A 14,584-nucleotide genomic window follows, 5' to 3' on the forward strand; every position below is an offset into this window, starting at 1 on the left:
GGAGCGAGTGTGTTGAAAATGCTGTGCCCTTGTGTTGCCAAACCTGGTCGGCCAGTTTTGACTAGGTGTTCACATAAATATTGCGTTTGTTTACTGATATTACAGGGAAAAAAAAAAGGTTTTAACCCATTACTGGAAGTACCAAATACAATTTTCTTTATGTCATTTGTAGACTGAACTTTTGTGGTAAACGCAGTTTAGAGGCAGTTATATTTAAAGATGGTTCAAGAGAACGTTATAATAACTGGGAGGTGTTGCCAGTTATAAAATACTCGCAAAGAATTACAAAGTAGTCACTTCCTGAAAGGAGGACGCTGACACTTAAAGGAGCGAGGATGGGTTTTTTGGAGATGCAACTTCGGCTTCTTCATAACTCTAGCAAGAAACGGCTTGGTTGCAGACCATCTGCAAATGTAAACAAACTGGAGTGCAAACGATGCCTTCTATCTAAAAGCAGAGCACACAGAAGGCTAAGGGATGTCCAGTCGATCCCGGTCCTGGAGGGGGAATTCCACTCCAGGTTTAACAGGTAAAACTGGATCTTCACTGTCCGAATGCAGGTTTAATTGGTTCCATTAAACAATTTAGAACAGGGTTGGAACAAAGAACAGGAGTGGAGGGGCTGGGCTGAACTGCGGAAGAACGCCTGGGAAACCGGCATTAGGAATTGTAATGGCAAGTGTAAAAGAATGGGACCCTTCTCTTCTTAAGTAGTAGAGATTTCAGAAGGAGGCATTCATCTGTTATTGAGCATCACTGAGTTTATTCTGCCAGCCTCAATCGCACATTCAGCAATCAGTGAATCGCCCTGGTGCCTGTCGGCATCGTGATGACACCGGACTGCTTGTGTGATTCTGTGTCACGTTACAAAACAAGTGGCTGACTCTGTGCTGCGGAATGCGATCCTGCTGCTGCTGCTGGCCGTTGTGTATTTCGATCAACGACAATGCTCCACTGTTCTGCTTGTAGTGGCATCAGCCCTGGTCTGACCGCACTGCGAGTGCAGGTGCGTGTGTAAAGCATCTCGTTGTGGTTTTGTGGTTCCTTCCTTGGGCCTTTGCAGTGCATTGTCGGGGAAGGAGGAAAAGAAAAGGGACAAGAGGCCCTTGTAATGAAACTGTGAGCTCGGAATGAGAGGGAGAGGTGCCGCTCGCTCGGGTGTGCGTCGCTGTGAGCTGTCTAGCCCTAGTGCAGTTTCAACTTGTTAAAAGTGCTTACCAAAATATTTGTAAAAATGTGTGTGTGTGTGTTTTTTTTTTCCCCTGTTCCCACGTGTGCTCGGTAAAGAGGTCCTTTTTGAACTTCCTTTCGCTTTCTTCAGCTCGGCCAGAAATAATTCAGGACTGCAGGGGCTAGGAAAGTGATTAAAAGCTATTGGTTTAAGACAGAGTTGTCAAACTTTTTTTTTTTTTTGGCTAAATAAGGGATGACAAAGGGGCTTAGATTCGTTTCAATCTCTCCAGATCCGATGCGAGTCTCACTCTGTGTCGGTACAGACTTCTAGCCTCGACGACAGGAGCTGTTGATCATGAAAGAGGCTTGTGTGTACAGCACAGTGTGTTTTCACAGCCTGAGCAGGGTTACAGTACACACTCGTCTTCACTTGCAGTTGGAGCTTGGTGGCTAGGTCAGTTTGTTTGTGTTTTTGAAAGGAGGAAGTCCAGGAAAGGGTGGAAAGGGCTGCTGGTGTTCCTGGCGCTGCTGAGCAGTGTAATTTAACCCTTCGTGGTGCTGCATGGCTGGATGAAGGGAGTGCCAAGCAGCAGTCCTCTACTCACAGTCTGTGTTTTTCCTGCTGGGGATCAGTATGACTTTGCATGCTGTCTACTTTCAATTTCATTTTATTATATTTAAAAAAATATTACCACACTACTTCTCCTTCTAGTCAGGAGCCACTGTGACACTGGAGTTGCCTTATAATGGCAACACAAGGATACCTTGGGGCCTCGCTCTGCTCCTCTCCCAAGTGTCTGATGAATATCTTGCTTCCTGTAGCCCGGGGGGGGGGGGGGGGGGGGGGGGGGGGTGACTAATGATAAAGCTCAAAACAACAGACCAGAGATTATGAAACTGAGTCCAGCTGTGACTTCATACTGTATGTGAGAACAAAGTAACATGGACCGCCTTCAAGAGCCTGTGCTGACGCTCAGAGCTGCCGCAGATAGCCTGTTATTTAGGGAAAATAATATATGTTTTGAGTAAGCAAGACGAATCCTCCGGTAGCTGGAGTTCGTTCATTATTGAACAGAGAAGATTAGTCCAGAGATCCCACCCAAGTTTTCGCGCTCTGTTGTGTGTGCGCTCCGTGCGCTGCCCCTGCTGGTCGTGTCGGGTGTTCAGTGTGTTGATAGGTGAGTAAATCCTGTTTGCCTGCAGGGGGCGTGTCAACTCCAGCCTGCGTCTGGATCTCCTGCCTGTTGCTCAGCAGCGAATGCCTGCACCCACACGGCAGAGGCAGTCCCAAGCGTTAATACCCTGTATCTTTCGAAACAAGGGATTTAGAGGAGCTCTCTGATAAAAGCCGAATCTCAAAACAATATAGTAACTGATACAGCTGTGTTAGTGGTGTTTAAAACAGGATCCATTCATCCACCTTTTTATATATCTGCCCTCACTCTGGTCCCGCTGCAGTCGGATAAGAGATGGATTACTGTGTATTTATTTTTTAAATACATCTGCTAAATTATAAACATGCATCTGTAATCTGAATTCAGATCAGGGCAGGTCATTCCACAGCTTCGATGCTGCTTCTGTAGCTCTCCGTGTCTGTTTCAGCAGCTGGCTTCATCCGTCACAGACTTTCATCTTCGGCTTCACAGCATCTTCCAGAGCAGAAGCCGCTGGAGAGAACTCTCGTTTCTCAACAAGCGACAACGAGGGCAGCAGTAATTCATTTTCACATCTGCGGCCAGGCGATCCGTGGGAAACTGACGGCCCCCGAAGCTGGTCCGAGAGCCGAGACGCAGCGCGGTCTTCACCAGGGCTCAGGCTTGGCAGCAGCCTGCAGTGTCCAAGTTCAGCGTGGCGGACGCCGATCTGCAATAACAGACAGTCGCACGCGTGGAATAGGATACTAACCCTGGGTTAGATTCTGTTTCTTCCGCAAAACGCTTTTTTTTTTTTTTTTCTCTTCCCTGTCCGGCAACACAATGTTCTGCTTGTGAAAAACTTGTGAGGCTGGATTTTAAAAATAATACTATCAGTATAGAATGGTATAGGAATGGGCATTTGAGTTAAAGGAGCAGGAAGAGGAATGCCTGTGAAACGCACAGCAGTAGATGATCTGACGGCTGTCTGTAGCGTCGGCTGGGTTCGTAAATTGAGAATGCGTGTGTGCGAGTTTGTTGGCTCTGCTGCAGCCTCGCTGTGAGTCAAGTGCTCCCGCCCTGGTGTGCTGTACACTGCACCCCTCCCTCGGGCACCGGGGCTTCCTAAATAATTCGAGAGAGAGAGGTGGTTATTGTTAGTCATTGCAGTGTAATTCTGGAATATTGGGACAGGCTGGGTGTTTCTTATTTAGTAGTAAAACTACAGGCTTTCCTTTGTGAACAGATTCGTTCGGTTATTTTTGGATGCAAGGAAATGCAGAAGTTCTAGCAGTGTTTCGTTCAGAGACATGCACAGATCTCAAACACACTTTACAGCTGTGCCCAAAGGGTTCGCATCGCATAGAATTTTATTATCCTGGACGAACATAATTTAGCGCTTTCTCGCGTAATCAACTACGAAATGATCTCACAAAAGTCTGCCAGGAGCCATAATAGTAGTACAGTAGTGTTTCATGTTAGATTTCCAAATGTCACATTTTTCAATTTGTCGGTTTTTCGTTCAGTAGATGGCAAAAGTACAAAGTGGTGTGCAATTCTGTATGAAACAAAAAAATACCCTCATTCTGCAAAGTGTAAAGAAGTCTCCTTCAGCAGCATGACTAGGTAACCCATTCCATCCACTCTCTGTGTGAAGAAGAGTCTCCTTCAGCAACATGACTAGGTAACCCATTCCATCCCCTCACCACTCTCTGTGTGAAGAAGAGTCTCCTTCAGCAACATGACTAGGTAACCCATTCCATCCCCTCACCACTCTCTGTGTGAAGAAGAGTCTCCTTCAGCAACATGACTAGGTAACCCATTCCATCCCCTCACCACTCTCTGTGTGAAGAAGAGTCTCCTTCAGCAACATGACTAGGTAACCCATTCCATCCCCTCACCACTCTCTGTGTGAAGAAGAGTCTCCTTCAGCAACATGACTAGGTAACCCATTCCATCCCCTCACCACTCTCTGTGTGAAGAAGAGTCTCCTTCAGCAACATGACTAGGTAACCCATTCCATCCCCTCACCACTCTCTGTGTGAAGAAGAGTCTCCTTCAGCAACATGACTAGGTAACCCATTCCATCCCCTCACCACTCTCTGTGTGAAGAAGAGTCTCCTTCAGCAACATGACTAGGTAACCCATTCCATCCCCTCACCACTCTCTGTGTGAAGAAGAGTCTCCTTCAGCAACATGACTAGGTAACCCATTCCATCCCCTCACCACTCTCTGTGTGAAGAAGAGTCTCCTTCAGCAACATGACTAGGTAACCCATTCCATCCCCTCCCCACTCTCTGTGTGAAGAAGAGTCTCCTTCAGCAACATGACTAGGTAACCCATTCCATCCCCTCCCCACTCTCTGTGTGAAGAAGAGTCTCCTTCAGCAACATGACTAGGTAACCCATTCCATCCCCTCACCACTCTCTGTGTGAAGAAGAGTCTCCTTCAGCAACATGACTAGGTAACCCATTCCATCCCCTCACCACTCTCTGTGTGAAGAAGAGTCTCCTTCAGCAACATGACTAGGTAACCCATTCCATCCCCTCACCACTCTCTGTGTGAAGAAGAGTCTCCTTCAGCAACATGACTAGGCAACCCATTCCATCCCCTCACCACTCTCTGTGTGAAGAAGAGTCTCCTTCAGCAACATGACTAGGTAACCCATTCCATCCCCTCCCCACTCTCTGTGTGAAGAAGAGTCTCCTTCAGCAACATGACTAGGTAACCCATTCCATCCCCTCACCACTCTCTGTGTGAAGAAGAGTCTCCTTCAGCAACATGACTAGGTAACCCATTCCATCCCCTCCCCACTCTCTGTGTGAAGAAGAGTCTCCTTCCCTCTGTCCTCCATCTATTTCTACTTAATTTCCATCCATATTCTCCGGTCTTGGTTCCCTTTTTAAGATTTTTTTTTTTATCAATGACAAGATGCCTTGGTTTATACGGTTTTCAAAGGGCTGTCCATGTGCAGTGCAGTGCAGTATCTGTTTGAAGCCGGGGACGTGTGCTTTGCGAGGTAAAAGGTGAAGTGTGTGTTTTTTTGTTTGTTTGTTTCTAACAGTCTGGCAGCTAATTGCCTCGCTGTGCCTGATTGGTGGGAGAGCGGATCGCACGGTCCCCCCTGGTCAGGTGTCCCTCGTGTTTTGATAGTGAACTGCACTGTCGGGCTGTCCTGTGCCGTTCTTGCTCCCTGCAGACAGTTTTCCCACAGGAACAGCATGCAGGCTCCTGCATTCTGCTATCCCAAGACTTGGCAGAGCTGAAGAACTGGATCGAGGCGGGTCACAGTTTGATCACACCACTCCTGCCTTTGTATAAACGAACACCTCCTTCTATAAAATTTCTGTGAATAAAAAAAAGTTTCTTGTGCTGGAATGGAATGGAAATAAGACTCTGACTGCAAGCAGTGTGATCCATTCCTGGTTGCACTGTGAGTTTAATAATAAGACACACCTGAGCTTGTTACCTGTACACACTGTGGCTTATCAAGCTTGCATTAAAACCTGGAATGGTGTGAAACTGCTATGCAGTAGGAGTCTTATTTCCATCCCGGCTGAAACAGAGGGTTTTGAGTTTGATGGAAGCCGCATAAATATCCAGGGGTGTCGCGCTGATATCTACCCAGGCTGCCTTGCACTGCAGCGGGGTGGGAAGAGCTGCAGGCTGGCAGAGCTGATAAATTCCTGGCCTCTCTCTCTCTCAGTGAGACAGTGAATATCTCTCTTCTCTTCTCTCTCTCAGGACGGTGGCAGCTGAAATCAGGAAGCAGGTTTCCCGGGAATATGGAGGGTCTCCGCAGCTGTCCAAGAAAAGGAAGGGCTCCCAGCAGTCTGTGAGTGAACAGCTGCCTGTACCTCCCTGCCAAACACTCGCTCTCTGTGTGTCCCGCTGCCCCTCCGGCTTTCTGTGTGTCCTTCTCTTCCAATCCTTTCTTTCTTTCGCTCTTTGCTTTCTGTCATTCTATAAATATGCTATCAATTCATAAAAAATAAAAAACAAAATGGAATTGATTAACCCTTAGCGGTCCATTTATTCAGCGCTCGTCAGGCGTGTCTGGTTCAATTTTATTTTCACACGCGCCGTTTAAAATATTTTTTTTTTTCAGAGTAAAACAGGTTTAAATGACACTGAATCGCAAAAGGACACTCGATACTGCATCTCCAGCCAAGCCCCACCCCTTGTTCGCTGTATTTTTCACATACCTCTTTACAGACTGATAAATCCTCTCCTGATCACTCGTTTTATCACCAGACTCCTCAATAATGCGATCCGAGTCATTATTTTATTGCTATGTTGGCAGCACGGCCAGTTCGCGTTCTGGACAGGGGGAGGGGTGCGCGCGCTGCTCTGTGGGTCTGTGTGTGTGTGTGTGGGGGGGGGGAGGGGGGGGGGTTAAACTTGCAGTTTACTTTTCCCTGACCGCTCGCTCTGAGCACGCTCGTCTCCAGAGGCAGGCTGGCAGGCAGGGCAGGGGAGGGGCGACTGCATTTCTGACATATTTTCCTCAGGAAGACAGGCAGCCTCATTGTTGTATTGTTTTCCTGTATGTATTTCCCTTGAGGAATCTGAACCAGATTCCCGTGAAGATTGGATTGGTCCAGGTTGTCCCTTCGAAAAGTTTCCCATCGTAAAACCTGAATATAATAAAGCATAGTGTGGTAAAGGACAGCGAGGTGTAGTAAAGCACATTAATAAACATGACAAACCAGGATAAACTCTGGCAATGGACAGTGTAACCTGGGGGAAAGCGCGACAAAAATACAATGGATACATTTTATAAGGGCTGCGCCATAGATAACTCTCCCAGGAGTTACCACGAGAAACCTACAAACCAAAATACGTTCTTGCAAGACTAAAAACACGTTTTAGATACAGCAGCGTTACCTCAATTCAGAGTTGCTTGTTTTTTTGGGTTTTTTTTTTGCAAGTGCAGGAAGTCGATGGAAGAAAGAGGCTGATAAGAGGAAACCACTGTAAAAACCGCTAACCCACACAGACAGCCGCTGTGCAGCAGCCTCTTAAGACAGAGAGAGTTCCCAAGAGACCTCTTGAACTCGGGATGTCCAGCCTACGCTCGTCCTGTTTCTTGTAGCTGATATCAAAACTCTGTCAAGTCGTTTCTCGATGATTAATGCCTTGGTCTTGCTTAATTGCCTGACGGACTTATCTGTTAATAGGAGTCTCTTGGCAATTCCAGATACTTGTTTGAAAATGCTTTGGAAACTCGCTCCTAGCTTCTGTTCGGAATGCTGCTTGTTTAAAATGCTTTGGAAATTCGCTCCTAGCTTCTGTTCGGAATGCTGCTTGTTTAAAATGCTTTGGAAAGCTTCTATTCGGAATGCTGCTTGTTTAAAATGCTTTGGAAACTCGCTCCTAGCTTCTGTTCGGAATGCTGCTTGTTTAAAATGCTTTGGAACTCGCTCCTAGCTTCTGTTCGGAATGCTGCTTGTTTAAAATGCTTTGGAACTCGCTCCTAGCTTCTGTTCGGAATGCTGAGTCTGTTCGTTGTTCTTTTTTTTTTTTTATCTTGGCTGGTTACCGTTTAGTGCCCTGTTTTATACACAGATGGGAATCAGACTCCTGTTGCGTCTCAGTTTCCCACATTCCAGGTTTTACTAAGAGCTTGATTAGCCCCAGTGTGTCTAGCTAACAAGCTCAGGCATGTCTTGTTAAACTCAAAGCAAAAACCAGGACTGGATCATACTTCTGTGCAAGGGGAGTGTTATTCCCATCCCTGGTTCCAGTGTTTTGTAAAGCGCTCTTGTTAACGAAGGTAAATGAATGAAATTGGCACGGTATAAATAATAATCTTGTGGACGTGTCGCTATTTACATGTTTACTGCATGTAAAGGGGATGGAGTGATTGTGATCTGCAGGTTCGCACGCCACGCTTCACAGTATGTTTCTGCCCGTGCGTGTTTTGCAGATGCCCCTGACTGAGGTGGTGGAGCCGGTGGATTTCGAGGATTATCTGAGCTCGCACCCCCCCGCGGTGGGACCCGGTCCCCTCCGAGAGCTCTTCGACTTCCCCCCGGATGACCTGGAGGTGGCGCTGGTGCCCAGGGAGTGCAGGACACTGGAGCCAGGGCTGCCAGACGAGGAGGAGTGAGTGAGAAAGAGGGAGCAGAGCTCCAGTACTGTCCGCTTAGTATCATGTGACCGGACAGCGCTGCTCTGCTTTGACACAATTCACGTTTCTATAGCGCCTTTCATCACAAGGATACCAAAGCGATTCACACTTTAAAAAATAAATAAATAACGAACTAAACCATTGCATTAGACGCTCAGCCACACAATGTAATAAAACAGAAATGAGAGACCAAAAAGGTGGTTTTAATTCTAAAATTAGAAACGATTAAAAGCTAGTTTGTGAAAATTATATATCCAACGAGTAGGCAGTGTGGTCCAGTGTTTAAAGTCCAGCACTTGTAACCAGCAGGTCCCGGGTTCAAATCCCACCTCTGCCACTGACTGACTCCCTGTGTGTGTGACCCTGAGCGAGTCACTTCACCTCTGCGGACGAGATGTTAAATCAACGTCCTATTGGAAGTGACTCTGCATATAATGCGCAGTTCACAGCCTGCCTCTGTAAAGCGCTTTGTGACGGCGGTCCACTGTGAAAGGCGCTATATAAAAACAAAGATATTATTTTTATGATTATTATATGCATTCAGAATGTGACAACGCTATATATTTTCTTTGTGCTTTTAATAAATGTTAAGTCGGTAAATGAAATATGTTTTTTGAAAAGTACAGCCCTCGCTGTGTAGCTCATTAAACCAAACAGCAGAGTGATTTTCTTTGTTCAGTGCCTTGGACTCGCGAGTGAGGGATGCACTGGGAGTCTACACAGATGACTGGGTCATTATCCAGAGGAGGCAAGTGTGATTTTTAAAATTATTTTCTCACACATCTTGTTCGGCACGCCACAAAAGACCTGTTTTAAACCAGAACGCTGCGATTTTCCAGGTACCAGCATTTCAGCACGGTTCACAGCCCCAACACGTCCGAGAAGCAGCGGGAGAGACAGAGAGGCCTGTGCAAGCAGATCTTTGAGCTGGATGAGGCTGTGGATGACCGAGTCAGCCAGGACGATCAGGTACCGCTTCTTTCTGAGGTCTGGCGCGCTCGGCCGACCGCTACATGAGGAGCAGGGCTTTGAGGGGTTTCAAAATGTTTTTTTTTCCTCTCTGAAAGAGTGAGTTTTTGTTTTGGGGTTCAAACAGGGTTGTAACAGTGCAATTAATATTTGAAAAATAAAACTGCTTGGACGAAATGGTATCAGTCCACAGATGCCACAAGAGAAAGAGTGGCGATAACATTTATTGGAATAGTGAAGGTCAACCTCAATCTCTCTTTCCTACTTTCAAGAGGAGACCATTTGAAAGCTTGCGATTTCGTTCTTGTCTAGCTACTCTTTGTCTTAAAAAAAACTGCTTGAAATGTGTTTGTTTGCCAAACTGACAATATTCATATACGTTCACTTAACACTTAAATAAAATTAAATGTATATATCTTTACTTGGTCATTTCATGGGGTTTATCTTACTCCAGATTTATTTTTATTTTTTTTACACTGTACTGTGTTCTTCCAAAGCTAGATAGTACTTGTTAAAATTTTGAAATAGTTGAAAAATGTTTGTCCTCAGCACCGGTTTTTAAAAAAGACTAGCGACATCTAGCCCCCGGAGGAGGAAAATGACTCTCGTTGTTTGTTTGTTGTGTGTTGAGGAGGACCTGAAGCGTCGCTCCGTGTCTCTCGACGAGACGCCCCGAGGGAGCTGGGCCTCCAGCATCTTCGACCTGAAGAACTCCGCAGCGGACGGCCTCCTGCCCTGCCTGCTGAACCACACCGCCTCGGAGGAGATTGACCGACGCAACAAGGAGCAGAGGAAGGAGAGCCGCCACTCGGAGCTGCTGACTCTCTTCCAAGCCCCCGACGAGGTCAGCAGTCCGCTGGAGAGTCCGGCCGTCGACAGCCACGACCCAGGGCTTTGCATCGCCTCCTAGAATCTTAGGGTTGAGATATAATAAAAAAAAAAAAAAACTTAAATGAACGTAATTTTAGATCTTGTATTTAAAATCGTGTAATCAAAGAAACTACAAAATAATATCGCGAAAGCCACATTTTTTAGTTTTTATAGCATGTGGACGGAAAACTACAAAGCAGCATGTGATTCAATATGTTAACGTAACATTATTCAGCAGGTTTCATTCGACTTTATGAAGCAACATTTGTTGATTCTATAAGGCGATGCAAAACTTTTGGCCACAGCTGTACACGATCGCCTCAGTTAGAAATGCTAAAATAGACTTGGTTAATTCAACGACAAACGTGACCTCTTCAGGCATCGCAAAAGACTGTTTTCATTGTGTGCTGTCTGATCATGATGACGCAGTTCTACCCTGAGCCACTTGACACAAAATCAACCCGTGCCAGTATTTAACAAGAAAATAAAAAAAATAAAAAAACGAACTTAAGGACGGGTGCATTGATTTTACAAGGGAGGACACGCCACACAAATAAAAAAAACCATGCCAACTTTCTAGATGCACGAAACAGGGTTTAAATTTTACTGACCGGTTAGATCTGCTCATCAAAATTGTTAGTTTCCTGACAAGTGCTCAAATCTTACTGTACCTGAAGGGGTTAAAAGCGTACTCCCCCTTTTGAAATGGTCACACACACACACACACACACACACACACATATATTTTTTTTGTGCTCTTAATGACAGGATGAAACAGTGGAACGCTGCACCGTCCCAGAGGTTCCAAAAGAACACTTTGGACAGAGGATTCTGGTCAAGTGTCTGTCTTTAAAGTGAGTGACGTTCTTGGCTTTATTTCTTCAGGAAAAGCATGCTGTGTTTGTCAAAGTGATATTCAAAGTGCTTCTGCAGTAGAAAAAGATATCTAACAAACGCACATAATCTTATAACTTAAACATATTCTGAAATATATCGAGCATCATAAGAAATGTGTCAATATTATAACATTTATTTTCGAAAAAAATGAAGGTATATAAATGATGGACATTGACAGAATGTTTTTGGTTAATCGGTCATTCGTCCTTGCCCGTGACACGCTTGAGTGACTGTGACTGAAGCTCTTAATCACCTAATTAGTGAGACAGTTGATTGGACACTGGAGATGGAGTGATTTCAGCTGTTGAATTGCAAGCTTGAATAAAAGCAATAAAGAATATCACAGAACAATGCCACGTCCCTCAGGTGAGCAGCGCCTCCATGCGATCGGCATGCTGGAGGCTGGGCTGGGGCAGCGTGCTGTGGCTCGCCGTCTTGGGCGCTCGCAGCCAGCGATTTCAGACCTGGCGAGACGGTATAACCAGACACACCCTGTCGATGACAGGCCACCAACCGGGAAACCAAGAGTCACAACACCTGCCTGAGATCGACAGATCATTCTGCAGCGTCTCCGTGATGTCAGCTGTCAATCAGCACAATGAAACAGAGCTTGTCATTTTTCGATCACATCTAGTGAATTTTATCCAAACAGAAGTGATAAGTTTCTTTTGATGCTCAGTATATATAACTTGAACATCATACATGTATAAAACTAAACCCAAAACCCAGACTTTCAGTGATAATTATGACATCATAGGAACATTACGATAACAAATGTTACAACCTTTTTTAAGTGTCACTTGTTTTCTGCGTTGGTCTCCTGGCTGCTCCTCAACACGCTTCGTCCTGTGGTGTGTTTGTTTTTCAGATTTGAAATTGAGATCGAGCCTATCTTCGGCGTCCTGGCCCTGTACGACGTGAAGGAAAAGAAAAAGGTACGAGTTGCAGACCCCTGAGGGCGCTCGCTGCTTCTTGAGGGTCCGCATGGTCTAACCCCAAAAAACACATTGAAGCGTCCCAGAGCTCCGTGCGGGGTTACGCCTTTGCTCTGTCCCGTGCTGTCCATACTGGGTCGGGGTCCGTTCCTGTTTTTAAATCCTTTTTAAAATCAGTTCCGATTCTTTCCACGCTGCCCCTGGGGAACATTTCTTCATCAGGTGTCGGGTGGTTTGGGACTTGGTTCCAATGCACTGTTTATCCTCGCAGATCTCAGAGAACTTCTACTTCGACCTGAACAGCGACCAGGTAAAGGGGCTGCTGCGACCCCACAACCCCTACACAGCCATCTCCACCCTGGCCAGGTCGGCCATCTTCTCCATCACCTACCCTTCCTCGGAGATCTTCCTCGTTATCAAGGTGAGCTGCGCTGAGGTTAGGACGCCCTGTCGCTCTGTGTTGCGGCGTGCCGGCTGGCAGCCAGCCAGCCCCCGCCCTGCAGCATCGAGGAGGTGGGTCATGCCCCACAGTGAGCGACTGTGCTTTGTGTTCCCAGCTGGAGAAAGTGTTGCAGCAAGGGGACATTGGGGAGTGCTGTGAGCCCTACATGGTGATGAAGGAGTCGGACTCGGCCAAGGTAAGAGTAGAGTGGAGCAAGGGGGTGCAGCCCCTCAAACTCTCACACGGAGGAGTCCAGTAGCTTGCAGCGGCTGTGCGTCTCCGACAGATCACAGGCACTCGGCTTTCAAGTACAGCCGCTTTCTTTTAACATCGTGCTCTGACTTTGAAGTTTGAAGATAGCAGTTCTCCCATGTTTGTGATCGAGGGGCAATTAGATGCTTAAGTAAATATGCCTGCTTGTTTTAAATAAATGCGGAGACCTGTCACTGATGTTTTCAGTTTGGTTGCGAGTGTCGGAGTGGTTTTTATCTCTCTTTGAGTCAGTGGTCCGGTATGCCTGGCTGTCCTCTAATCGCCTCCTCCTCCTCCTCCTCCTCCTCCTCTGTCATGCAGCACAAGGAGAAGCTGGAGAAGCTGCGAGTCCAGGCTGAGCAGTACTGCTCTCGGCTGGGACGCTACCGCATGCCCTTCGCCTGGACTGCCATCCACCTGATGAACATCGTGAGCAGCGCAGGGAGCCTGGAGCGAGGGGACTCAGACTCGGAGAGCGGTATGACCCTGCACTCAGGACATCAGCAGAGCACAGCAGAGAGTGATGCGCTGCACAGCAATACAATACAATACACTACAATACAATCACTGCACTGCAATACAGTGCAATACACTGCACTGCAATACAGTATGATCCACAGTCCACTGCAGCGTAGCAAAGTGTGATACAGTACAGTACAATTCACACTTCTATAGCGCCTTTCATCACAAGAAGCCCAAAGCGCTTTAACAGGAACACAGACCTGGTATCTTTTTATTCGTTTTGTAGCTTGCAAAAATCACTGGCATCGCGCTCCCTTGCTAACAAAACTACAAGAGCGTCAGACTGGCTTTCACACTGCTGACCCCTGCAGGTCGAATGTATTAGTGCAGCTCTGGAGTGGTGACTGGGTATGGGGTGTTTGTTTTTTTTTTTTGGGGGGGGGGCTCTCGCAGAACGCAAGGGCACGTGGAACGAACGCAAGAAGAAAACGTTCGAGCGGATGAGCATGGGAGAGGAGATGGGCAACTTCGCCAGCTTCAGACCCGCTACACTCACTGTGACCAACTTCTTCAAACAGGTGGGTTCATCCTGCTGCCCCTGCTCAGCACTGCCCTCGCCAGCCTTGTTCAGCTTCACCCATATAAACCTTTACCAGAGTAAACACTCATGTTTTGCATGTTCCTTGTACAGCATCCTTTAGTAGATATGGAAAACTACAAAGCGCTTGGTGTAGACTCCTCAGCCACACAGCTGTGTTGCTTTTCGAAATCGCCTGTGCCCCAGTGTGCATTATGTTGAGTAAAAGCATAGCACAGTAAACCACAGCATGCCCTAGGAGGTAGCTACTCCAAAAGCATGGTGTTACCAATACAGTAGTAACAGTCCTGCACCATAACATTATTCAGCAGGTTTCATTCGAGCAGGTTTCATTCGACTTTATGAAGCAAAATTTGTTCATTCTATAGGGTGATTCTGTTCATTCTATTCTATAGTGTTTAGGTTTGGATCCCCACACAACACCTTGTTCCAGATGGACCTGTCTTTTTTGATAATGCGTTTCTATAGTAGGGTGTGTGCCGTGCTCAGTATCTCTAGACTGAGTGAGTCACAGATTTGTGCGTGTGTGTTCTTCATTTTCTTCTTCACTTTCAGGAGGGCGATCGCCTCAGCGATGACGATCTGTACAAATTCCTCGCGGACATGAGGAGGCCGTCGTCGGTTCTGAGAAGATTGCGACCGGTAACAGGTAACTTATCCAGCAATCCGACCAGCGACTGCGAACGGGAACCTGGAACGAGTCGGTTGACCAGGTGAGGG

General features: G+C 46.6%; 1 protein-coding gene across 9 annotated transcripts in view; it reads left to right on the top strand.

The window, feature by feature from the left end:
* Positions 1-14,584, top strand: part of LOC121309144 (dedicator of cytokinesis protein 7-like) — a 44,288-nt gene that overhangs the window by 1,345 nt on the left and 28,359 nt on the right. For 4 of the 9 annotated variants that reach the window (XM_041242047.1, XM_041242049.1, XM_041242051.1 and 1 more), the window contains 12 exons: positions 6,051-6,141; positions 8,236-8,414; positions 9,119-9,187; positions 9,279-9,408; positions 10,040-10,252; positions 11,047-11,132; positions 12,044-12,110; positions 12,382-12,531; positions 12,668-12,748; positions 13,126-13,282; positions 13,720-13,844; positions 14,420-14,513. In XM_041242047.1, the coding sequence (XP_041097981.1) occupies positions 6,051-6,141; positions 8,236-8,414; positions 9,119-9,187; positions 9,279-9,408; positions 10,040-10,252; positions 11,047-11,132; positions 12,044-12,110; positions 12,382-12,531; positions 12,668-12,748; positions 13,126-13,282; positions 13,720-13,844; positions 14,420-14,513 (1,442 nt within the window). Of the gene's footprint in view, positions 1-306; positions 530-6,050; positions 6,142-8,235; positions 8,415-9,118; positions 9,188-9,278; positions 9,409-10,039; positions 10,253-11,046; positions 11,133-12,043; positions 12,111-12,381; positions 12,532-12,667; positions 12,749-13,125; positions 13,283-13,719; positions 13,845-14,419; positions 14,514-14,584 lie in introns of those variants that run through there. The other 5 variants (XM_041242043.1, XM_041242045.1, XM_041242046.1 and 2 more) reach the window with 3 other exon arrangements.

The sequence above is a fragment of the Polyodon spathula genome, unplaced genomic scaffold (assembly GCF_017654505.1).
Source record: "Polyodon spathula isolate WHYD16114869_AA unplaced genomic scaffold, ASM1765450v1 scaffolds_900, whole genome shotgun sequence".
In the NCBI taxonomy this organism is placed as follows: domain Eukaryota; kingdom Metazoa; phylum Chordata; class Actinopteri; order Acipenseriformes; family Polyodontidae; genus Polyodon; species Polyodon spathula.